Genomic DNA, 25,231 nt, shown 5'->3' on the forward strand with positions numbered 1-25,231 from the left:
GACATCAAATGTTTAGAGAATATTCTGCGATTTGCATTTTTCTTTGCTCTCGATCCAAAATAGTTCGTCTTGAGGCAAGCGATGTTCGTGTGCAGTACACAGGGTGTTAGTTTACGATAAAATAAGCTCTTCGGTCACACTGATAATCGCATGGCTGTTCCAACAACGAGGCACTAGGCCACCACAACGGTCTGTATGTTGCATCTAGCCGTTAGTACCGCGTAAGGGCATACTTGTACTTGGCGATCGTCCCATAAAATGGTCAGGGTGGTAACGTTGTTCACGCGGAGAAGCAACTGGCGGTTATAAAAGCCATCCGCCGGTGTCTGGTACTCGTGACACATACAATAATGAAGGATGTACCTGTTTTAAAAACATAAAAAATGAAATTAGTCTCACCATCAGATCTTTATTAAAACTATTCATTTTATATATTAGGTCGGGAAATTATTTCATAGCTAGGACAGTGCAACTGGGTATTATACGTCAAGGGGGGGCTGTAGGATACTGAGACAGTCCCCCAGTGCAGGGGTTGACAGGGAGGCAGTGCAGGTGGAGAGTGGAAGGGCCCAGGACCGAGGTCGCAGACAGTGGACCAGTTGTAGCAGGGGAGAGGGAGAGAGAAAGCAGAAGCAAAGAGGAAGGTTTTGAGGTGCTTCCGTAAAAGGAGATGGTTCTCCTCAAGATAGTGCGCGGTACAAAACAATATGCCACATAGAACGAACAAGTACAACTTAACCCGTCTTTAAAGCTACTGTATAGTAATTAAATTGCGGTATAAACTCATCTAAAGAGTTACTTACATTATATTTGCATTTTCCATTGTGTCTGTGCGTAGGGCAGCCCCGAAATACCACTCCTTCTATGCCGACGTTATTTCTTCTAATGAACGAACATTAAATGGCTTTCGTTTCTGAAATTATATTCATTATCGTTTCTTACGTTATTGCCCCACACCCCCAAAAAGAAGTCTTTCGGGATGGTCCCGGCCTGTCAAGGTCAAATAACAATAGAACCTTATACTGAGTCGTGGACCATTCCGGCACCCGAGAAAAAAATCAAAGCAGCTGACCTTCACTTTGAACGAGCACACATTCCTAGTTAGCTACATTCAGTGTAAGGCCATCTCACAGGACTCACAGAGCAATCACTTTTATTTACACAATACATAGCTACACATATTCAATGGGCCTGCGACATGAGGAGACTCGAGAGAACAGACAATCAAATTACAATCATTTAAACCGTGATGTGTATGTGGACATGGAACAGAGGCAATGTTGGGTGGCAATGCAGTTGTCCCCTGCACAGGTTTGTTCACAACTCCATGTATGTGCCTATCTAGGACATCAACAATAAGTCTCTCAATAAAGTCATATTGCATATCCTCAAACACTGGTTTGATAACCCATTGTTTACTTCTTTTAGTGAAGGCCTTATTGTAGCGAAGCGTCCCTAAAGTTCCGGTCGTCCTACTTTGTTGACGGCCAACATTATGGTTATGTGCCAAGACCGCTAGAAGAGTCCGATTTATCATGCCCTCCATGCCAAAATGCAATCGTTTTGGCCTGTACTTTAGGCACATATTGTGGAACACCTCCACATCTCCTGTGTGGCAGAATTCCGTGAGTCCCCTCAAATCTCTTGTTATAGTTTTATCAAGTACAATCTTTTCAATGGCTTTGTGAGTGAGTGATGAAGGAATCAACCACCTCTTCTTCCGTGCCTCCTCTGCGGACAAATGGCCATGTTCACAATTGTGGAAATGTTGGTTTGTGGTCCAGCGGTGAACGTTGCTACAGTGTAGCATTATTGACCGCCATTTTTCCAGTAGAATTTCCAACGACCCTCCACATGTTTTTGAGCTCCACCAAAGATGGTTGCTGATTGACTTGGACCACTGCGAAATACCTTGCATATCTTTTTTTTTACCTGCAGCCGACATTTTTTTTATTGATTGTTTTTGCAAGATGCCAAACGTCAAATTGGTGATTTATATTTTTGTACTCTTCTCTCATTGTCTTGGCAATTGAAACGTGTCTGTCCGTGGCTATCAGGTCGATCACCATTCCCCGCGATTGTAGTTCTTGCAATGATGCTACAAAGCCAACTTTCTCCATGGCCACTGAAGATGTACTTTGTGACACCTGCACGACCACCAAACTCACAATTTTCTTACCTTCCATGTCCTGAAAGTGGTAGGTGCAGTACTTGGCTGAAAATCCTGGGCTGTCGCACTGTCCATCACCGGCTAGCCTGAACCGTTTGCCCGCGAATGTACTATCAGACATTTTTTCCATTCTCCAAGCTTCGCTAATGGCTGGAAATAGATAATCGGTTTGGTATTTGTAGAACGGAGTTTTCGCAATGAAATGGATTCCCACAAACTGAAAGAAAGACTCTAACTTTTTAAAACTTGAACCACTAGAAAGTGCAGCCGCTGCACAAAGTAGATTGCCTGCTGGCAGTTGCCCCAGCATGGGTTGTGCAGACCATGAGAAAGGATGATATTTTGTACAGGTGGCATGTATTTTAAGGTTAGTGCCTCGAATTGCACGAGTCACATTAATCAATGGCTCCCCACATACTTCCCCACCAACCGAATGCCCACATTTCATCCGAATAATAATATCAATCAAACAACTATCGAATACAATGAATTTGGCCTCTTTCCTTATACTGTCACTCTGCATCCCAGCTGGTTCGGCCTGTAACGTTGAGGACATGTCACTCACATGAAAGGTAGAATCTCTGATATCGTCTTCCGCTATGTTCAGTGATATTGATGGTGTTTCATTGTCGACCACTTCATTCTCTTCCATTGCAACATCTGTTCCTTCTCCGGCGATGGGTGAATAAAACAATTTCTTCAACTTTCTCTCGGTCTTAGTTTTTGCGGGTGTGGATTCTGTGAATTGATCTCCGACTGCATCCGAACTACCAGGAGGACATTCACTATCAATGGCTGGTGGTGGTATAGCTCCGTTGTCAATCACTTCATATTCTTCCCATTGGCACGATGCATCTCCAGTCTCAAGTCCCTGCCAAAAGGTTTGACAAGCAACATCTCTCGTTCGCTTCACTGTCTGTGTAGATTTAGTTCGTACACCCACTCGCAACTAGAGGACAGATTGGAAAAGGGATGTTCAGTTTAAACACAACTTACAGTATTGAACTATTAACAGTGAAAAACAACATAATATAGTGACCAGGACACTAACCTTCTTTTGCTTTCTTTTCTTTGAAACTTTCTTGCCTCGAACTTCAACATCAGGACGCTGTTGCTCCGACTCGTGTGTGCATGTCTCCACTTCCTCTTGCGCTGCAACGACTATATTTTCATGATAAGCACATCCATCACGCACTGACGCTCCATCGACTCCCTGAAACATAGAACTTTCATTAGTATGTATAATAATATTGAAAACACAAAATGTACTTGGGGACCAATACCCACGTACATCTCAATAGCAAAACACGAATGAACGCTTTGTGTAGAACATTCAAACGACAATTATTCACGCATTGTTGATCTAGTTAGATGGAACTGTCAAGATCCATACCTCGGGCTCCTCATAGACTTCCATTGATGATATTATTGAAGATGATGCTTCAGTAACTCCCTGAAACACAGTAATTGCATTAGTATGGTTTTCTATTTTGTTAAAAAGAACATAAACTTTGTGCAGGCGTCAACGGCTCATCTAAATAGACCTGCACAAATGATCAGTTGTCTAAAATAAATAATGGATATGTAAATATGATTCGATTTGCTCGATCATTGGAAGTGTCACCACCCAGAGATCTGCATCAACTACTAGGGGTGATGTTCTTGTAGAAGAAGCTCCGTCATCTCCCTGAAACATAGTACTTGCGTTAATAAAGAAGGCAGTATAGCGGATGTAATCACGTCATATGATTTCGCTTGATCGAACTGTCAGTATCCATACCTCGAAATGCATAAGAACATCAAGGGACGATGTAACTGCGGTGCATACTTCTGCAAGCTGTTGCGCCGACCCGTAACTGCATGCTCCCCCTTCTTCTTGGACTAATGCTCCATCGACTCCCTGAAACATAGGACTTTCATTAGTAATGAACACAATATTGAAAAAAGAAGACACATAGGAGGGCGACGACAGAAGGACATATCAATGGCTAAAAACGAAAGAAACATTGTGTGTAACAATCACGCTACAAGAATGCAAGATCTGATGATCTCCATCGATGGAACTGTCCGGAAACGTACCTCGAGCATCTGAGTGACATCAACGGTTGTCGTCAATACGTTGGACTCCTCAGCATCTCCCTGAAAGACAGTACTTGCATTATTTTGGATAACAATAATTATAACTGAAAACAAAGACTAGAGGACGAGTACTAGGGTGTACCATTAGGTAAAATAATTACATGATAAATTAAAACTATTGATTAACATGCCTAAAACAAGTCAGTGGCAGAATAGCTAAGTAAGATTACCCGATAGGCGCTTGAAGTGGCTGATGACTGCAATAACGACACGGATGGAGAATCTTCCGCCTACATATTGAGTGGATACATAAATGGGGAAATTATTGTTAGCTAATGCTACACACTACCGCAAGGCCGAGAGATAAATACGTAAACTTGACTCACCAGTGGAGGGATGTGGACGAATAGAGTGGGAATAGCGGTTGAGAGCAATTTTCGCCTCACTCGTGGTGTGTTCTTCTTTATTAGCAATGATGTGGAGTACATGTCTGAGCTAAAGTGCCTGCTGCAGATGCGGTATCGATCACCCCTCTTGTCCGCAAAGACTTCTAGGACTCTACTTTCAAGCTCAGACGGTGGATATCCGCAATATCGGACCCATTCTCTTATCTGATCTATTGTTTTAGGGAAAACATGCATTATAGTATCTTCAGATTTATTATGGGTCTTCGAAGGGCAACCGCCAATGGAACAGGCAGGCATTGTGGAAAGTTCTGAAAAGTAAAGATCAACAATTCTCTATGAATACCAATGTGTTAAAAAATTAAATGACACATAAAAGGTTCAATGCAAGGTTCGTTTTGGTTCTTGGAACTATACACTTTATTCACATGCGGATAAGTATTTGAATAACTTTAAAAAAATAGAAAGATAATTTGACTAGACTCAGAAGATGTGACTAGTTCCTTGCATGTACTGTCTTGAACGAAAAGAAATTGGACGCAAAATGATTATGGTACATGGCCTTACCTTGACGAACAAACAGTTAGATGCAGGGATCAGAGTAGTTTCTTGTCGTAGAACAGGGAGCAGTTCACAGGTTGCAAACTGACGAGTTTCCTCGAAGTGGTCACGGAAGTTCACAGAGACGAAGAGCAGATAACCAGCACCTTCACGGGTTGACTAGCAAAGCGCAAAGAAGTTCTCATTAGAAATATGAAGTGGGTTATAAAGAATTCGAAACAGGGGTGTGTTTGTGAATGAATGACGTGTATATGTCGTGGCATTATGCGGTTTGCAGGGGGGCCGTCCAGCGTGAGGGGGGATGCTTGGCAGGAGACACGGGGTCTGGAGGTAGACATAGGAACAACAACCCATGCTCTATAGACCACTTTGAAGTGTACATGGTCTTTGGCACCTCTTGGCCTTTATCGCTCCCTGACAGCTCCACTTGCCAGCACAAGTACCCGGTGCGAACTGCCTTTGATAGGGCGGGGGGGGGGTGGATTGGGGCGGTGGTCGTGCAAACAAGACTCGTTTTCCGCAGGGCCTCACCAAGGAGAGGCCATCTAACTGCATGTAAGAGGCAGGCTGCTGGATCTAGTACATGGAAGGCAGGGGGGTGAGTTTATAAATACCTCACCCTCCCAGGAGAATATATGGGTGCAGTTCACCCTGGAGACCCTGGATGCCTAGGCAGTTAGTCAGCAGCAGGCTGGCCTGTGGTGGCAAGGCGGCACGGGCCAGAGGGGGTCATCTCTGTACCCGGTGCCCAAAAGGATGATTTATTATGATCAACCATATGGATTATTTACCTATAACCATGTCTTGTATCAATAAAATCCAATGGCCTTCCTTTTATTGCCAACGCTTGTACAAAGTGGTGTGGTAAGTATTTTTGGGGGAGGAGGCAAGGCCGGGAGGCTTGATGCCAACCCGCAAAATAACATATGTATGTCTGCTGCATATGGGTTCAACGGTTATGTGGATTGAAGGTGGGCGGCCAGCGTGAGGGAGGATGCTGGCCGGAGACATGTGGTGTGACAAGACAAGGCACAGGAAGACTATTCAATGGAGACACACTAGATTCATTTAAAAAATCAAATCAACGATTGTTAAAATATATGTTGGGTTTTATTTTAGATCTTAATTTCAATTGAATATAAATAATAAACATTACCCATTGTAAAGTTCCGGTTGCAGCACATCCAGGGAAAATCCGCGGTATTGTCCACTGTCGCTGGGGAAATGTTGTCTAATGGCAAGTACCGCACAGGCAGGTATTACTCTCCGAACGCGGTGTCCGAGCCTCCCGTGAAGCCACCAAGTGAAGCAACGATAGGCCACCAGCCTGTACCACCTGTGAAAATGAAAGACGCAAACTGTATTAAAATGACAAAACTTTCTTATCACTGTCGATTCAGGTAAAAAATGTCATTCTGCTTTGAAAAAAATTCTATCTAGAAAATGCACAATATGGAACCAATTTACATGCATTCGAATGATATGTAGATGTAATTTTATATGTGGGAGATGACCATGACATTGTAGTGGCATCATTGACATCACAACGAGCGTATACTTACTCGTTACTCGGATTACGCGGACAAACAGTGCCGCGAAGTTCGTCCATAAGCACCATCATCATCCTCAACACGGTCCGTGAGAGGCAGGCTTCCCTGAACTCTGGCAGCTCGGTGATGCATTGCGGACTTGGCTCGCCTTCCGAAATGTAGGCCAAGCACCCGGAATTTTCACGGCAGCAGCAGTTCTCCTCCTCAGTTGGCATTAGCTCGCACCGATTGCACGTGCACCAGGTGGAGACGCCGTCCATGCGACATGGTCCAGGCTCTTCATCCGTTGACTGGTCCTCCCAACTGCCGTCCGAATCCCCATCGTTTTCGCGTGCTTGCCTTTCCAGTAGTTCTTCCTCGGTGTACTCGGGCTCGTACATATACGGCATTATTGTAGCCATTGTGTGGTAAAGAAAGTAAAATAATTTACAGAGATGGTACAGGTGTTCACAAGGCCTAGAAGCGGCGAAGGTAGCTGACCAGAGCACAGAAACGAGTCACAGAATACTCAAAGTAACACAGAGAGAGTAATGGAATCGAAAATCTGCTGATGTGTGTTGTGAAACGGTGTGTTTATACTTATAGAGGAAAGAGGCGTCCTGCCATTTCCATGGCGACACTTCATTAGCTGAGGCGCAGCGATTGTTGACACGAAACGTGCTTTGGCGTTGGGAAATGGGCGGTACGTGTCTGCTGATGTCAGGCTCAGGGGTGGGGGATTTGATTTAGTGCCGCAAAAGCAGGTGAGCCAGGGTGATGGGGGGAAATGATAGGATTATCAGAAAATGGCGGCTGATTTCGAGTGCGTTAATGGACGAAAAGTCGGGTAAGGTCCATAGGAAAGTTTTCTACGATCTACCGATTTATGCTTAAAAACACATGGCCGAACCGTAGGGACAATAAAAAAAAAGTCCCGGAACTATCCTTTAAGGCATGTGTACCTAAAACTGATATCAACCAGCAAAACTGCTGTAACAGGTAACTTGACCCTTCTTTTATACAATATGCTCCCTGCAGATGGTATCCTCTGAAACAAAAAAAAGTTTTTTAGCCCTTTGGCTGCAGCTTCACAGGTTCAGAGCATTAGTGAACACAATCTCTACTCAAATAATAATATTCAGGCCGGTTCCAGGGATTTCTTTGATAAATACATTTTGGGTTGTTGTGTTCCACATTGGAACAAGATTGACTGAAGTTCCAAGGAGGACAGTTACTATTATTTTGCTTACTGCTAAATTGTCCCTGTCAAAATAGTAATCTTTGTATTAAAAGTATTGCACTTAAAAGAATATGTTGAAAGTTCAATAATACTGATTAAGATCTTGATATTAACTTTTAAGGAGGGCATTGCATATAAGGCACACGCTCACACCCATCAGGTTTTTCAATCTATTTATGCAGACAAATGAGTATCCAATAAAAATATTAACTACAAACATTGAAAATGTAGTTTGAGATGTGTATGTTTGATGGAGGTGATAGCGCTGTGTCCCAAAAAATATTGCAAACATATATTTAGAGGTGCATGATTTATCAAAGTAAAATAACATTTCCAGGATTAGCTTAGTGGTTTCTCCCTTTTCACTCCCATCCAGTCTCTTCCTTTGTCTGACTTGGGGATTGTATTAAGTATTAACATACTCTCGCAGTTTTGATTATCTTTTGATGCTACTCATCTCTCCCTCTCTTTTTACCAGAGAATATTGCTTAATTGTTTGCTCTCTTATTTATCAGTAAGTCAACAAACTTGTATTCAGTGTTGCACATTAAAGTTAAAACATATAATACAAATGTAGGGCTTAGTTAGAGGTGGGATTCATTAACTTCTTCCTTAACAGCCAAGACCTAAGGATATAGTGGGCAGTCACAAACACCACAAATTGATCTGCATTCTGCATCAAAAACATCATGGCTGCACCTGTGTCCCTAATCCCAGCCGCCCTGAATTGTGGTCTCAGATATATGCGCCTCAAGGACTTTATTTTAATATATATCAACATAAAATGCAACATAGTCTCCCTTGCCATCCCACACATTGGACACTGATCTTCATTTGAGTTATTCCAGGATTGTGTGAAGGAAGCCACTGGTAGAGTTCCTAGTCCTGCTCACTTGTATAAGGTCTTTCATATGATGGATAAATACTATCCAAATAGGGCTTGGGCTGGCTAAGCTCGAGATATGCTGGGCCCAATTTTAGTTTCATAGCAAATTTGACACTTTGTGATTAGCCTATGTTTACCAGAATGCAGTCTCTTAATCGCTCCTTCTCATATTGAATTTTCTTCTTATCGCAGTTCAGTGTTTGTGTTCTGCTTAGTGTCACTGTGCATTGGGATTGCTTTCTGTCTTTTAGAATGCAGTGTTTACATCCCAGATGTTTCTTGATTCCTCTGTGTTGGCTCTTCCCGTTGAGTTTCTGCTGTTGGCTGCTCGTCGCCGTGCCTGTCATTCATCATTTGACAGTCCATAAGTGTTGAAACAGAATTCCTATTTTTGGGGATGCTAGGGCTACTTTTGAAGGCCTCTCAATTTATTATATTTTAAACTTTCTTTATTGGCATTTGCATAACAGTCAAAAACATATAACATTCCCCCCTTCCTTGCCCATCCCCGGTACATTCGTTCAAAAGCGATCTATATCGTGATGAGGTGTCCAGTTGGTAGTCTACGAGTGCAGTATAATGGCTGTCGGCATGGCCCTGTATGTGATATAGGTGAAAAATATGTAAGTGTGTGGGTTATGGTCCCGAATCATCTTGGTTCTGGTACTGTTTCCTCGCATTCCGGGGTGTCTCAGCTCCTTGGGGTGTTTTGTGCTTTCTGGCTCTTGGGAGGGCTATTAAGTCCCCTAACGTTCCAGGTTATAAAGTTAAGTATTGCCATAAGGGTGTAAGTCGCCGTGCGTTCCCAGGTCGCCTTTCTTCCTCCCAAGTATCTGCTCCACCTGTACCGCTGTGTCCCCTCCCCTACCAACAACCGCCCCCCCCTACCCAGTGATGAACGCCTCCCTCCACACTTACCCCCCCCTCCTTCTCGCTGGATACCCCAATGGTCCAGCTCCCTGTCCACCCACAGCATGTGTGCGTTAGGCGTTCGCGTGACGGGCGGCTACAAGCCCGACCCTCCATTGCACAATTGCGGTTCACTGACTTACAAACTTGAACTTGATCTTAATTGAGGTCACTCTACCTTCATTCTGGGCATACTCTCGTTGTATGTCAGTCATTATTCTCTAGTGGCCTGGGGATTCTTGGCAGCATGTTGAGAAAGGAAGTGGCCTCTTCTGGAATCTGGAAAAAGATAGACTGGCCATCGAGCTCGATCCGTAGTTTTGCCGGGAACAACATGGCGTATCTTATATTCCTGTCTTGCAGCCGTTTCTTAACATCGATGAATGTCCTCCTGGTCGCCTGCACCTTATCCGAGAAGTCTGAAAAAAAACATTATTGTATCCCCTTTGTACGAGAATGTCCCCTTCTCCCTAGCCTTCTGGAGTGCTGTGTCCCTGTCCCGATAATTCAACAAGCGGGCTATTAACGGTTGGGGTGTTGCCCCTGGGATTGGCCTTCTATCGCTCTCTCAACGACGCATAGCAGGGAGAAGCCCTCAGATCTTAGTGCTTCCTCGATCAGAGCCTCCATGTTCCTCTGGTCCGCCGTCTCCGACAGGCCCACAATCCTAATGTTCCTGCTTTACCTAGATTCTAAGTATTCCTGCTTCTCCTTGAGCTATTTCCAGGCCCTTTTTACCCCGGTCATTTCTCTTGAGACAGAGGCCGCCTCGGCTTCCACACTTTGACAATCGCCCTTCTGCCTCGTCCAGCCTCTCCCTGTGTTTGTCCAGACGGACCTGCATATGATCAACTTTGCGGGTTAATGCATCTAGTTTCCCGTCCAGGGATTGTATGCCCGTCTGCAGCTGCGTGATCCTAGCCTTTATGTCCTGGAATGCGGTTGCAGGGACCGTGATCGAGTGCCGAGGTGGGTGCCTCTGACGAGTCGTCCATTATTCCAGTACTTTTGGCCTGCAGGGCTGTATCAAAGTGCAGTTTCGATTGCTGCTTGCCTCCTTTGCCGGGTTTAGACATAGTGTTTGGCTTGGGTCAGTTACTGCCCCGGCTCTCCTTTTGCGCTGGCCCTTGATCTCCGGTGTTCCCACAGTGTAATCCCCTTCTCTGCTCAGGGGACCAGGCTATGGCTTCATCCACTGTGCTGTTCACAGGGTTCTGTCCCAAGTTTGTGGGTAAGGCGAGAGGGACGGTCTTAAGATCTGCTGGGACATGCTTCCCCTCTCCGCTAGTGATCTGGCCGTGTGTTCCCGTATTGACCGTGGGTCGTCTGTTCCGGGGTACCTGAGGATGCACCCGTTCTCTGGGGTCTGTGCGTTTGGGCACCAGCCAGTCGTGTCCAGCTGGTTTCTCCAAGGGGTGTCACTCAGGGTGTTGCTCCCTCCCCCAGGCAATGTCCTTTGTTCTACTGGTGTGATGCCTCCAGGTCTGACCGCAGTGTTGACAGTACCTACGTGGCCCCCGGATCAATAGATAGATTGTGGCACCGTTCCTATGTTTAAGCGTTAGTGTGCTCCCTGGGCGTTATCACCAGTCGTTGTAGTCCTCCCTGGTGGTCATCAGTGGGCCCTCAGCGGTATCCGGGTATGCAGGCAGGCCCCTCACCCCAGTACGGGTTAGGAAAAGATTTCCGCTGGGTGCGTTTGGCACCTTAGAACATCGTAGTAGTGTCTCTCATCAAGCCCGACTGGTGCTGGGAGATCCGGAGTCCCCGCAGTGCAGCGTGTGACGGGGGTCAAGTAATCTTGTGTCTGCTCAGCGGTTATCCGTATGGCTCAGGGCAGGCCAGTGTAACGGGTAGACGGATGCATATGATCTGTTTTCTATGGCCCACCCAGCGGGGTTTCCTGGTTTTGCTGCTCCTCTGCTGCATTGCCCCGGGGGGGGGGGGGGGCTGGGTGGGAGTTGTCTCTACCCTCTTCCACTGTGTAAATTTGTTTGAGATTGTTGTGCCCCAATTCTGCTGCTCTGCGTATCGGACACCTAGAGTCTATACAGCCGAGGCTCAGGAAGCCTCTAAAAGGGCGATGCTGGTCTCGATCTGTGGGCTCTCTGCTAGTTGTGAACTGTTCCAAACTCTGCGTGTTGCTCTGTAAAAGTGCACTCACCAGTTTTTCACCCGGGGTCTTACCGGGCAGCACACCCACTTGGTGCTCCAGTGCGGGTGGTGGGTCGGGCCGCAGTGCTGTGTCGCTGAGTCGTTGGGCACAGCTGGTGATTGCTTGTCAGCGTCCCGCTGCTGCCTCATATAGTCAGTGCCGCCTGGCGCCGGGAAGGTTGCCGGGTTCTCCCACCTGGTTGGCTTACTGTAAGGGCTCGGAATGCTGAGTGGCAAGACTCGTTCACAGCAGTTGGTGCTGCTGTCTGGGTCACACTTCTCCTGCACCAGCTCGCCGCACCACTCTAGTAGGGTTACCTCTGACGCAGCCAGTTAGCCTCCCTGCGATCAATGGAGCAGCTTCTCCCCCACACCACGCTTTATGCACAGCCTCCCTACGGTCGCCGCCGCCACGCCAGTAAATGGGGTGTTCCGACACTGATGTCTTCTGAATTTACTCCCACTGGGTCTCACCACTGTTGGCCTTAAATTCTTACTGTGTGACCAAGCGTTCCAGTCAGGAAAACCTCTGGATGATGAGCCAGATATCTGTAGGTGCTTCAGAGCTCTACGGGCCTGCAGGCATCTTGGTCGGGCTCTCTAGTGCCCCTCAACCTTTTGATTTTGTTTTCCCTTTCTTTTTATGGATCTCACATTTTTGTTTTGTAGCCAGAGGGACTTCTCCTGAGGTTGCCCTGCCGTTGCAACCCTTTTTACCTTAATTAAGGTAAATGTGTTGGTTCACCTTGTCAAGGGGGGCCTCTCAGGAACCCAATTTTTCCCCATGATTCTCACCCTACATTGGTTTTAGAGAGTAGGTTGGTGGCAGTTGTACTAGTGGTGCACGCCATTTTACCTCATCGGTAACCCAATGTATCTTTTTGGTAGCCATTTGGGCACCAATGCATTTATTTTTTCAATCTGCTCATGGGCATTTTGTATTTTAGTACTCCCTTTGTTTCAGGTGTTACGGTTTTTTTTAACTAAAGTTCTGTCTGAGAGAGCCCTTTGGAAAGCCCACCTTGGGTGAACAGGGTTACATTACTTAGGTTTAGACTGAACCACACAAGGGTTTGGTAGAATTGCAAGCAGCCAGGCTTAGTCTAAAGAGAGAGGAGGGCTGTAGTGAGGTACAAAGAAAGAGCATATACCTATTACAAGAAAACATTGATACACTTAGAAGCTATAAAAAACATAGGTTTTTAATATATACATTAAGGAACACTGTTGTAACTTTCAAATCAAGTAAGTCATATAACAGAGTAAAACAATAAAAGAACTCTTGCAATATTCTTGCGAGAATAAACTACAGTTGTAGTCACACTAGAATAGCTTTTCCAGTAGCAAGTCACATAATAAAACCATCTGACACATATATGCAAACATTTCCCAATGCTTATAACTTAATAACTTTGTTCCAACCTGACTGTCCAATCCTATATTATGAGAGTATCATACTGTTCAGGGGGGACACTGGTCCACCAGTGGCCAGGGGTTGGGCAGAAAAGGTGAGAAGACAGAATACAACGTTCAGAGTGGCAGAGTTCAACAGGATCTCTTCTTGATTTTGCAGACGAGTTAGTTAGGTTTCACAAGTCAAGGAAGTAAATAGGTTTCTTTAAAGGATTGCCCCAAGGACCAGTGTCCTAAGGCAGGATTAGAAAACAATCGGTTGTCCACCCCAATGTAACTCTATGGAGACCTAGAGGGGTGCAAGCTACAGACGATCTGCAGCCTCCAGGATCACAAGATTCAATAAGCAAACTCCAGGTACGTTTTACCAGGAGCAGGACAGTACCTTCAAGTGTAGAAAATGGTTGCTGCAGGATGGTCCCAGCGGTGAGGCAACAGCAGAGCCGGTCACTGCTTTCTCGGTCTTGGCTACAGAAGAAAGGGACTTCAGTGGATCTGGCTACAGCTCTGGTGCAGATGGATGCCCAGCAGAGGATCTTGGTGGTTCTGACTTGTTTGCACCTTTTTCATGCTTGGATGAAGGACGGTTGTCACACCGGTAGACTCTTCTCCTTTTCTCGTCCCCGTGTCTGGTGAGGGGACTTTGGGGAGCTGGCTTGAGTCAGTGTAGGCTTAGGGGGATGCCCACAAAGTTCCAGGTGAAACCGTGCTTCAGGTGACGATGGACAGCACTGGTCACTGCGTATTGGTGAATTGCAGGCCGTGGAGGTCACAGCTCTCACTTCGTCTTGGGACTGGTTAGGTCCACCAGCCCAAAGGTGGACATCTTGTTCAGATGTTCCCTGTCGCTTAGAATTTGAGGTTGGGACAGCAGCAGTTACTCAGCAGCAAGCTCTTGTGGCGCTGGAAGTTGCTGGCGCCGTCCTTTGTGCTACTTCTTCAGAATCTTCTGTTCCAGTGGTCGACTCTGAGTGTCAGCTCCAGGACCTCAGAATTTATCCAGGAACACTGGCAGAGTCCACCAATCGTGACCCATGCACCATTCAAACTTGGGGAGTGGTTGTCCAATGGGGACAGCCAGCCTCCCAGTCTGACCTGGTTTCCGTCGGCCACACTGCAGGACAAAGGGCAGGGAAGTTTTGCTCACCTCCACCACTTCCTGTCCTGCCAGTCACTCAGACCCTTCGCAGGCTTTTCTTTGAAAGCCCGACAAAACCAAAGGGACCAGAGAATCTTCTACAGAAGAAGACATTAGAAAGGACAAGTCATCTTGTTCAGGGCTTAGAAAATTAGACACCATTTTGGGTAAAAGATGTCAGTTACTTACTTGCAAAGACAGCCTGCGACAAAAGTTAACACATAGTCGTGCAAAAAGGTAAACTGCCACCAGCCTGAACAGAGAGCCGACACAGTAACCAAAAGGTTACTGGAGAGCCTCGTAAAGGGATACAGTGGATCCCCTCAGCACTCCACATAAAGTGCGGTGTGCTGATCGCGCAAAAGAAAATACAGGTAGGATAAATTGTTTCCTCCTGCCTTGGTAACAGTGTGATAACCAAGGAAAAATAAAGAACAGTAAAGTGAGAGCTCTAGGAGCTGACAGCAACACTGCACAGATAGTGCCTTGTGCTGCTTCAATAAAATGTAGATGCCAGAAAAGTTGGAGGAAAGCATGACTCCAAAATGAAATACCAAAAAAAGGTAAAAAGGGTCTCCAAATCGGAGGTTAAGAATGAGTGAGTGTGAAAAAAGGTTCCCACTCACTCAGGAGAACTGGTAAAAAGTGCTGGGGGACTCAAAGAGGGAGAGAATTTCACACAAAAAGGGAAATATACTCTAACAAGGTGCAACCATGAGGAATGCACAAAATGGCCATCTGACTGTGTAAGCTTTTTGTGAGCCCACATTGCAGCCTACATTTTGGTCTAAACAGGTTTAGGCCAGTGTTGGTCCCAGAGCTCTCCCTCTCACTTCATGTGGGAGTAGATGGTAGACTAGGCTGAGTGGCAGGTTTACTGGCAGGCCATCTGAACCTTTGCACCCCGGACCCTCTAGTGATTGGTGGTCTGCCCTTTGCCCAACCCCTGTTGGCAATGGTACTTAATGCCCTGCCTGATTCCTGCTTCTCTCTTGTTGTTTTGTTCTACAGTTTTAAAGAAACGGCTGACCTGCTCAAGCAGTTTTCCTGTTATTCCTCGCCATATTTGCTGTTTCCTATCCCTTACCTGCCCAAAGTGGCTGTGTATAGTGGTTTGGACATATCCCAGTTTGGGTGTTTTGCTCCTAGAGCTCCAGTCCATCCTTCTCCTGCTACATCCCCATATCTGCTGGATCACGCCTTTCATGTTGCAACTATTAACCACTGTTTCCTGCCATTTGCTTCCAGGATGTTATGCTTGTTAGGGAGTTGCTGAAGGGTATTGGGACACCAACACCTGTCTGATCTGCTTTTGCTTGAGACGTCCAAAGGTTAGTGCAGCCATTGTCCCCATCCTGGGATCGTTTGTTGCTGTGCTGCTACCTTTCTTTGTCCACAGAGCTGCCGGGAGCCATCTTCATGGGTACCCTCGTCTTCCCCGCCGGATTCGTCACTTCACACTTCAAGGATGAAATTGTGAGAAGGCTGTTTGTTCCTTTCCTTGGTTGTGAGGTTTGTTGTTGGTCCAGGGTTGAAGCCCTTGGCCAAAGGATCCTGTAAACTGCTCCTAGAAAAAAAGCATGAACTTACTCAGGTTTTCACTGGGCCATGCTTGTCAAAGCTGCTGGCATGAGTTCTTGCCTCTGGGTCCTGGGGTGGCCAGTTATTAATGATACCCTTAGGGGTCCCTCCTGTCCAGGCTCAGGATTTTGTCTAGGAGAGCCTCATCCATATTGCCCTTTGTCTTACTATGGGGTTCTCCTACTCCGCTGTATCTTCTTTTTGATGCTGCTGATTTGACCTCTGACCTTGTGATCCGCTCTTGGATTGGGGTCCCCTCTGGTCCTTTCAGGGGTTGTTTGCTGCGGAATCAGCGCCTGTGGGGTAAAACAGACTTGCCTCCATACAAACGGATGGCCCTTGACGTTGTCCCATTGGTTTCTTTTGAACTTTGTAACTTTACTGTAACTGTCCAAAAGTGACAGAGGGGTACGTACCTGCTGCTGGACATTTCTCCTGTACCCGCAAGAGGATTCAGTGAGCACTAGACCAATAACTGTTTTTTGTGGATTTACCACTGATTTCTTTTCAGTGCATTTTTTAAAAGTCATGCTCTGCGTTTTTTTCATTGTGGATATATTATTACACTGTAACTAATTTTGGTGACTAAGTACTTTTCCCTGAAGTGTATCTACAAAGGTAACTATTACAAACATCTACCCTTAATTCTTGGATGCCTTTGGCTGTGGTTCTGAAAGATTTCCTCACCATGTGCTCATTTGTATTATTTTTAGTACTGTGCTTTAGATGTTCAGAATTGTTGTGGAGTGTAGATGTGGGCCTATGGGGTTTGTTGTCTATTTTACTGGTAGGTTAAAAGGTAGTTTTCCCTTTTCTTCCTATTTCCTGCACATGTGTTGGGCCAACCCGTTTAGGGCCTACTATAGAAAACCGAGGTAGGTAGTGGGTGTCTTTAAGACATGTTGCTTAATCTGCAAACCTATAGGGGATTTTGCCTGCTTTGCTAGGATGTGGGATCCCTTTGTCCCCTCAACACCTCCCGTGTTAATTTATGTTGTGTGCCTATCTGAGATAGTGGGCCCACATATACCCAGTGGGGTGAGGAGTCATTTGAGACACTTGTTTTAAAAAAATATATACTATGCATGTTTAATACGGTGTATTATGTGGTTAGTACTTATTTAACCTGAAAGAATTATATATGTGTGTGGACTAAATGTACCTTTGTGTCAGCCTGCAGCTACTGCCCGAGAGTTGAGCCTTGTCGCTTTATCCATGTTACTTACCTTTAACAGCAGTTTAGCTTTCCTTTCTTGTCAGGTGTGCAAGCCCCCTCCCATTACGGTCAGTCGTTATTAGTCGTCAAAGGGTTGAACAAAAAGAGGAATTTTGGAATCTGAGTACGAGATTCACTGCTGTGTGTAAATTGTAACTGATTGAGTCAAGCTGCTACATACTTGCATGTCAGAGAAAGCTCTGAAGTTTGAAGATATGCTGCACACACTCCTTTTCCTTTGGGGGTTCATGAGATCTATTGCAATGAGAAGTAATGTCATAGTTTGCACTATTCTCTCGGTCTTTGGGCAGGAAGAAGAGGCACTGCTCTCAGAGATGGACGTCACAGGCCAGGCATTCGAGGACATGCAGGAGCAGAACATCCGTCTAATGCAGCAGCTGCGCGAGAAGGATGATGCTAACTTCAAGCTCATGTCTGAGCGCATCAAGTCAAACCAGATCCACAAGCTGTTGAAGGAGGAGAAGGAAGAGTTGGCCGACCAGCTTCTCACACTCAAGACTCAGGTCTGTACTAAGTTGTGATCAGAAGGGTTCAGGCAATGGCCTCAGACACTCGGGCTTTTACCCATCTGATTTGTGAGTGGCATAACAGTGGAGGAGATCTAGGTGTATGCCAACGATGGTGAAGGAAGCAGCACTTGGCCTTGTAGAGCCAACATTGAAACACACTTTACTTGATGTATAAGCGCCTTACAAATGCACAATAAATAAATGTTCCAATCGAGGTAGGAGGCTTTTGCAAACCCGGATGTTCCCAGTGAGATTGGGGGAGCAGTTAAGGACGCTGCATCCATTTGCAATTCAGGAGCAGATTTCTACCCTGTCTAGCTGAGCTGGCGGCAGGCCTAAGCACTCTTGCTACTTTAATGCCAATGAGGATTTCTTCACGAAAATCATAGTATGTTTCAAACCGATATATAGCGGACCAATAGTTTATATCAAAGATCAATGTCTTTGCCCAGCTGAGAGGGTGCAGTATATCCTTAAAGTGGGAGGAACAGGTGCAGGTCCCTGTATCCTCGTTTGTGCCATAGCTAAAGTGTGGATACAATTGTGACCATCTAGACCTAGACATATGTATGTCTGAAAGTGAAAGAGTAGGCCCTGCCCTTGCAGGCCACAGCACATTTCCAGCTGATGTGGGATGAGTAACTGTTGGCCCATCAGTCACAGGTTTGTGGTCAACTAAACTTCAGTTGACATTTTACCTGGAGAACCAAGTATATGTTTGTTTCTCAAGGATCAAGGAGTAAAAGTGTTTGCCTATGGATCTATGTCCGCTGGGCAGAAGTGAAAACGGTATGTTGCAGTCCTCTAGTCTCAGGACACTTCTAGCTGGGTTGGGTGCTTGGGGATCAAACTGCGTCCCTTGAAACATTAGGAGCATGCATGTCTACCCCTGTTCTGACAGACATATGTCTGCATCCAACTGTGGTGAGGGGCCGGTCCTGATCCTAAAGTCTGAGATGTATGTGCCGCTGTAAGGAGGTATATTGCCTGTCCCTTGTCTACCATTGGTGAGTCCAGTAGTGTTGGAAGGAGATGTTTAGTTGATGAAGTCTTTCATTCCTACAAATGAGTATTCAGATATTTAAGCAGAGCCGATCTTCCAGGCTTTGGTGTGTTTTCAGTTATTCAAAAAAGTCCAGGTCCCATGAACCTGTATGTACATGTTATGTTAGTGCGATTTATAATGGTCTCCATGTGTAAGCACATGCATTCTATACAGGGGCACCCCCTCAAGATTCATGCAAGTGTGTTTAATTTGGGAAGCCAGTGTTGAATTTGGAAACCAAGGTGTTGCGGGGAAAGAATTATTTCCTCATATGGCCAGGTTTATGTTTAACTCAGATGGGGCATGTTTCCCATCCTTTTTCGACTCTGGGATGCACAACATAGCTATTGAGAGCATCGCCTGTCCCTCCTGTGGTTGACCTCTGAGGAGGCAAGTCTTATTCCTGGTCATCAGAGTATTTCTAATATGGCTAGCAAATGCTGCTCCTGAATGCCGAAGACTTCATCTAGCTGTAGTGGGGTGGCTCTATGAACTTAGAGAAGCAGATTCTGGTCATAGTATGAAGCATGCATGCATTGAATGTTAGGAGGGAAAACACTGTCTTCTGTGCGCCTCTTTTAACTTTGCTATCTCCCTGTTAATTTCCATCTCATCTCCACAATTCCTACATGTTATTGCCTACTATGTTTTATGACTTTGCCTTTTCTTCTCCCTTTTGTTGCCTTATTCTCTTAAGCCCTCTTATTTACCCTGTCTGAATTTCCTTGTTTCCTTGTCTCCATTTACCCCACTTCTGCATCCTTTTATCAACATTTATTTCTATTCGTCCCTTCCATCTTTCATCTCTCATTCTCTTCCCTCATCCTTGCTACCCATCCTTCCCTTTCGGTCTGCCTCTTTTTCAAATGTTACCCAACTCACTCCACTCTTATTCGCCTCTGTATTTTATTGTTCAGTACTTTTATTCCTCATTTCATCCCTTGTTCCACTACTCTTCATGGGTTTGTTCCTTTTATCTGCTTTCCATTCCCCTACTTGTACTCTTTTTTTTTTCTTTCTATTTCCTTCCTTCATTGCTCACATGCTCATTTTCTTTATCTTGCCTCTCCCAGTCTATACTTTTCGTATTTCTCACCTTCCACCCCATCTCCTCAGGTGGATGCTCAGCTGCAGGTGGTGAGAAAGTTGGAAGAGAAAGAGCACCTGTTACAGAGCAACATCAATGCCGGGGAGAAGGAGCTTGGCCACAGGACACAAGCCCTGGAAATGAACAAGAGGAAGGTGGGTGTGATCCATCAGCCCTCTCCCCCATCCTCCTCCCTCTCACACAAGGAGCTGGGACACCGCACACCAGCTTTGGAAAGAAGCAAGAGGAAGGTGGGTGTGACGAATATGCCCACCCCTGTACTCACACAATCTGAAGGTGGATGCACTACACCACACTATTTTTTCCTTTTTTTTGGTAACCATTTGGACGTGCACATAGTCCGCATGAAGCCTTTTTAGCCATCTTTGACAAAAGAATGAGATCGCAGCACTGTTGTATATTTTGCGGTTGTAAGGTGCAAGATCATTACGGTACATTGGACGTGTCTACAAAATGTTATATGGAGCTAAATGCCTACATATACTGAATTCACAAATAGTTACTATTTTAGAGATACATTCAACTTTTTGAAACATGTCACTGCCGCTTGAGCATTAAAAGGTTGATTGATCAATCTGTTGCTTTAAGTGAGCGTGATGAAAAGGAAAGCGCATTGTGGAATCAACACTGCCCTTACCCATTTCACAGAAGAAAGCGGTGTCTACAGGCAAAATCTATATGGAAATGCACTGTATGTGCAGTTGGGGGTCAGGTTGAGTTGAATAGTGGAGAACTTTAAAAGGCTTATAATTCAGACAGTAAGAATTAACATAACCAGGGTAAATATGGACTGTGCAGGGCACGTAGATAGTGAAACAGATGGGGAAAAATGGGTAGATTATTTGCCTGGTAAATTTTTCAGACTGTATTCTTAAATGCATCTTGCTATATCGGTGCTGCCTCTGAGTACTTCTGAGCTAACCCCCTCAGATTGCTGCCATAAAAACACCCTTTTCAATGTACACAAAATTTTCTTTGTTTTGCTATTTGTTTATATTATCCTTGCATACCTCAGGGGGCTCTGAAGCTGCTTCAGTTGACGCTATATAAAACATGATGACAAAGAAGACTCGAAGGGCATCTGCATTTGTTAGAAACTTGGGTTTTGCCTATTTGTTTTAATACTCTGACGTAAACAAATATTTACTGCTTTTAAATTCTTATAGGCTGGGTGAGGTAATGCATGCTTCAGAAGACAGGTGACTAGTCGACTTGAATTCAATTCCTAGCATTGGTTGCTTTTTTCCAGTGACCCCCAAGCCCTCTTTATGTGATTTCATTCATTGCCATTGGCCTCTAATTTCCAATAATACTTTTGCAGAGCCATAATTTCTTGAAATTTGAGTGCAGCAGACTTCTATGTTGGATGAGCTTTGATCATTTGCTATTTGCATTATTTCACCCCACTCCCTTCTCGGGACTGAGTTCATCTTATGAGGCACTGTGTGGTCCTAAGCGCAATTAAGTCACATTGTAGTATTGGTTCGAGGGGATTGTGTCCTCCGACGTATTCCATATCTATGACAGTAATCACCACAGCTGTGCTGCTTCGGAAAATCTTTCTGCGTCGATACACCGTCCTCGAGGGCCTCCGTCGAGCCGACGTCACCGTTATAAGTAGGACGCATGACGCCCGTAGCCTCAGTTCCGTTTTTTCCGCGAATGTGTTTGCTTCGGAGATCTCGGCGCACCTCGATTTTACTGAATCCTGTTCTTTTGGTTCTTCAAACCTGTTTCTTCATTGCTAATCGTATGATGTCTTCGCCTTCTTCCACATCCCACCCACCCCCCTGGTCCGGGTTTAAGAAGTGTCTGGTGTACGGGTCTAAGATGTCACTGACAGAAACGCACAACGTTTGCCTCTGGTGCCTCGGTGAGGACCATGATACGGACGACTGTGTCGACTGCCAATCGCTCACATCGAAGGCCTTGCGGGAGCCTAAGAAGAAGCTGTCGGTTGGTAAGGTGGCCAAGCCCCAGAAGTCGCGTTACACTGGTCTTTCGACGGACGATTCGAGGGGCGACTCTCCACATCGTTGCGAGTCCGGGAGTTCTTGGTCTGGGAGTCGGTCCCGCCATTCCTCTGCCTCTTCGAGGCACTCCAGGAAGCGCCTTCACAGGTCGCCTTGCCCGCCCTCTTCCGAGGACTCTGCCCGTCGGCGGGTTGCTTGTCCCTACAAGCATTCCACTCCTGAGGAATGGGATTCCTTCTGAAAGGAGATGTTGGTGATTTTTCAATCGCAGGGCTCTGGTCCGTCTGTGCCGTCTGAGGACGCCGGTCGTGGCTGTGCTAGAGACACCGCTCGTACACCTTCGGGCTCGAGCAGTCGTCGCGACCACCGGTCGCCTTCGAGGTCCCAGTCGGACAAGGATGGTCGCTCTAGACATGCCCGTTCCAGGTCCTCGACGCCCTCGAGACCGCGAGAACCTGTGAAGTCTTCGAGGAAGACATCGAGGCCGGCGGGGCCGAGGTCGTTGACTGACTTTCTCGAGGCCCGCCTCCGAGGAAGTCGTCAACGCCATCAGCGCCCAGGCTATCGAGAGACACGCTCGGGGCTCCGCCCTCGAGGCCTGTGTCGTCACCGTTGAAGCTGTCGGCACCGCGCTCGACGTCGATTCCGTCAACGCCTTTCGAGGCGGCCTTGTCAGAGGTACCCTGTGGCACAGTGGCACCCCCCAGAAAGGCGCTGGCCAAGGCTAAACATGTCTTTGTGCGTTTTTTCTGTACCCTACCTCCAGCGTATGGATGATATTTCTGAGGTGGACGAGAGGTCTGAGGAAGGTGATGTTCCTGCAGAGGTTCCTGATGACATTGTTTCTGGTCATAGTCAATTTGAGGACCTGCGTCAGTCGCTGCACAACGCCAGTGGTCTAGACACCTCTCCGGAGGTGGAGCTTGGAGCCTGGCACGCATGCCAAATCCTCATACCGGCGCCTCATGTCCAGGGTCACGGATTACCTGGGGTGGTCTGCCCCCCCCTGGGGATTTTCAGCAGGATGACCTGACTGATATTTTGGACCAAGGTCCTCCAACTGACTCGGTGCTGCCATTCCATATGGCCTTGCAGAGAACGGTGGCTGCGGCTTAGTATTCTCCGGAGAGTCTCCCCTGGTCAAGTAGCAGTGGCGACCCCTGCTACTTGACCACGCACCCTACTCTGGAGAGTTTGGTGGTGCAGGCGGCTATGGCCCCAGCAAAGCAGGCGTCGTACCCTACCATCCCTCCTGATCGGGACGACAAACGTTGTGACGGCTGGGCGAAGAAGGTATTTTCTTCTGGGGGTATGGCGCTTCAGGCTACCAACTCCGTTTGTGCCTTGTCTCGTTTCACGCACACTCTGTGGAACTGTATTTCCCTAGCGGCTGGTCATATTCCCAAAGGGGAGGAATGGGATGATTTCCTTGCTATCGTGCAGGATGGCAAGGATGCAATGTGTGAATCTGTTCAGTCGGGTCTGGACATGGTTGATTGCGTCAGCCGGTCCATGGCGGCGAGCACCGTAATACGCAGGTTTGCATGGTTGCGGAAGTCAGATTTTGCTCCTGATGTGTAAGCCCGGCTCCTCAACATGCCCTTTGATGGTGACCATCTTTTTGGCAGCAAGGCTGATGAGAGCCTTCAGAGGTTGCAGACCTCCAAAGCTACAGCTAAGTCGTTGGGCGCTGCAGTTCGCCAACCTCCGCCTTTTCGTCCTAGGGGACAGCAATGGAGGGGAAGTTCCTTTCGTTATTACTCATCCTTTAGTAAATCGAGAGGAGCTGCAAGTCAAAGGGGCAACCATAGGAGTGCCAGAGGTGGAAAACAAGGTACTCGAGGTGCCAAGGCCGCGCGAGCAGTTGCCTCTTTGCCCACAGGCACTGCCACAGCCGCTTCAGCTCAGTCAAGAGGCCTATGCTTCTCCAGTTGGGGGAAGGCTGGCGCAGCATCTTGTGGAATGGCGTGCCATTAATTCAGATGTGTGGGTTCTGGAGATCATAGCCCACGGCTACTGTCATCCTTTCCGGCAGAGGCCTCACGACAAATCACCATGGAATCTCTCTTTGAAGAGTCCGGATCCGCTCCTTGCGCAGGAAATTCAATCCCTGCTGGAGAAAGGCACCATAGAACAGGTGCCTGTAGCGGAGAGGAACAAGGGATGGTATTCCCCTTATTTTTTGATTTCGAAGAAAGACTGGGGATTGAGACCTATCATGGATTTGCGCGTTTTGAACAAGCTCCTCAGGAAGGACAAGTTCAATATGGTTACTCTTTCTCAAGTCCTCCAGGCCCTTCAACTTCAGGACCGGTTGGTGTCTCTCGACCTCAAGGACGCTTATTTTCATGTGCGATCCATCCAAAGCACAAGAAGTACCTGAGGTTCGCGGTTGGCGACTCGCGCTTTCAGTTTCGGGTTCTGCCGTTCGGCAGCACATCTCAGGAAAGTGGGGATTCACGTCTACCCCTACCTGGACGATTGGTTGATCAGGGCGCGGTCTCCCAAGCAAGTCCTGGATCATCTGGCTGTCACCTGCCACTCCCTTCACAAGCTGGGCTTCTCCCTCAACTTAAAGAAGTCCCACTTGACGCCAACACAGCGGCTCCGGTACATCGGAGCAGTGCTCGACACTTCCCTGGGGCAGTGTTTCCCTCCCCAGGTAAGGGCTCTTCACATTCAGCAGATGGTGCATAAGTTTCAACCTGCCTAGACGCTCCCGGCGTTCGAGTTCTTGAGGTTGCTCGGCCTCATAGCGTCGTGCATTCTTCTGGTGCCAGAGGCCAGGGTACAGATGAGATCTCTGCAATGGGCCCTCAAGCTTCAGTGGTCCCAGTCCTCTGGCAGGTTGTCGGAACCCGTTCAGGTGCCACCCTTGGTCGCCCAGGACCTTCTGTGGTGGGCCGTCGAAGGCAATCTGATGAGGGGGGGGGCTCCATTTTGGCTGCCCTGGCCGGAGGTGACGATCATGACGGAAGCATCCCTCACGGGATGGGGAGCTCATGCCAACAAGCTGACAGTCAGCGGTCGTTGGTCTCCGTCGGAGTCCAGACTCCATATCAATCTGTTGGAGCTGAGGGCCATCAGGCTTTCCCTGGAGGCTTTTCTGCCAACTGTGCAAGGAAAGAATGTCCTGATTCTGACGGACAACACAGTGGCCATCACTACCTCAACAAAAAGGGGGGGGGCGGGTCACTTCCTCTGTGCAGGGAGGCGATGCAGCTCTGGTTCTGGGCCATCCAGCAGGAAATTTCGATCTCGGCAGTTCATCTGGCCGGAGACGAAAACAAGACGG

General features: G+C 46.9%; 1 protein-coding gene across 2 annotated transcripts in view; it reads left to right on the forward strand.

Annotated features, from left to right (window-relative positions):
* The window catches only part of RNF20 (ring finger protein 20), an 838,977-nt gene that overhangs the window by 761,281 nt on the left and 52,465 nt on the right, over positions 1 to 25,231 (forward strand). The window contains exons 16-17 of one of the 2 annotated variants that reach the window (XM_069628987.1): positions 17,592 to 17,804; positions 19,972 to 20,097. In XM_069628987.1, coding sequence (XP_069485088.1) covers positions 17,592 to 17,804; positions 19,972 to 20,097 — 339 coding nt within the window. Of the gene's footprint in view, positions 1 to 17,591; positions 17,805 to 19,971; positions 20,194 to 25,231 lie in introns of both variants that reach the window. The other variant, XM_069628986.1, reaches the window with a different exon arrangement.

Source organism: Ambystoma mexicanum, chromosome 12 (assembly GCF_040938575.1).
Source record: "Ambystoma mexicanum isolate Mex_15411 chromosome 12, UKY_AmexF1_1, whole genome shotgun sequence".
Classification (NCBI taxonomy): Eukaryota; Metazoa; Chordata; class Amphibia; order Caudata; family Ambystomatidae; genus Ambystoma; species Ambystoma mexicanum.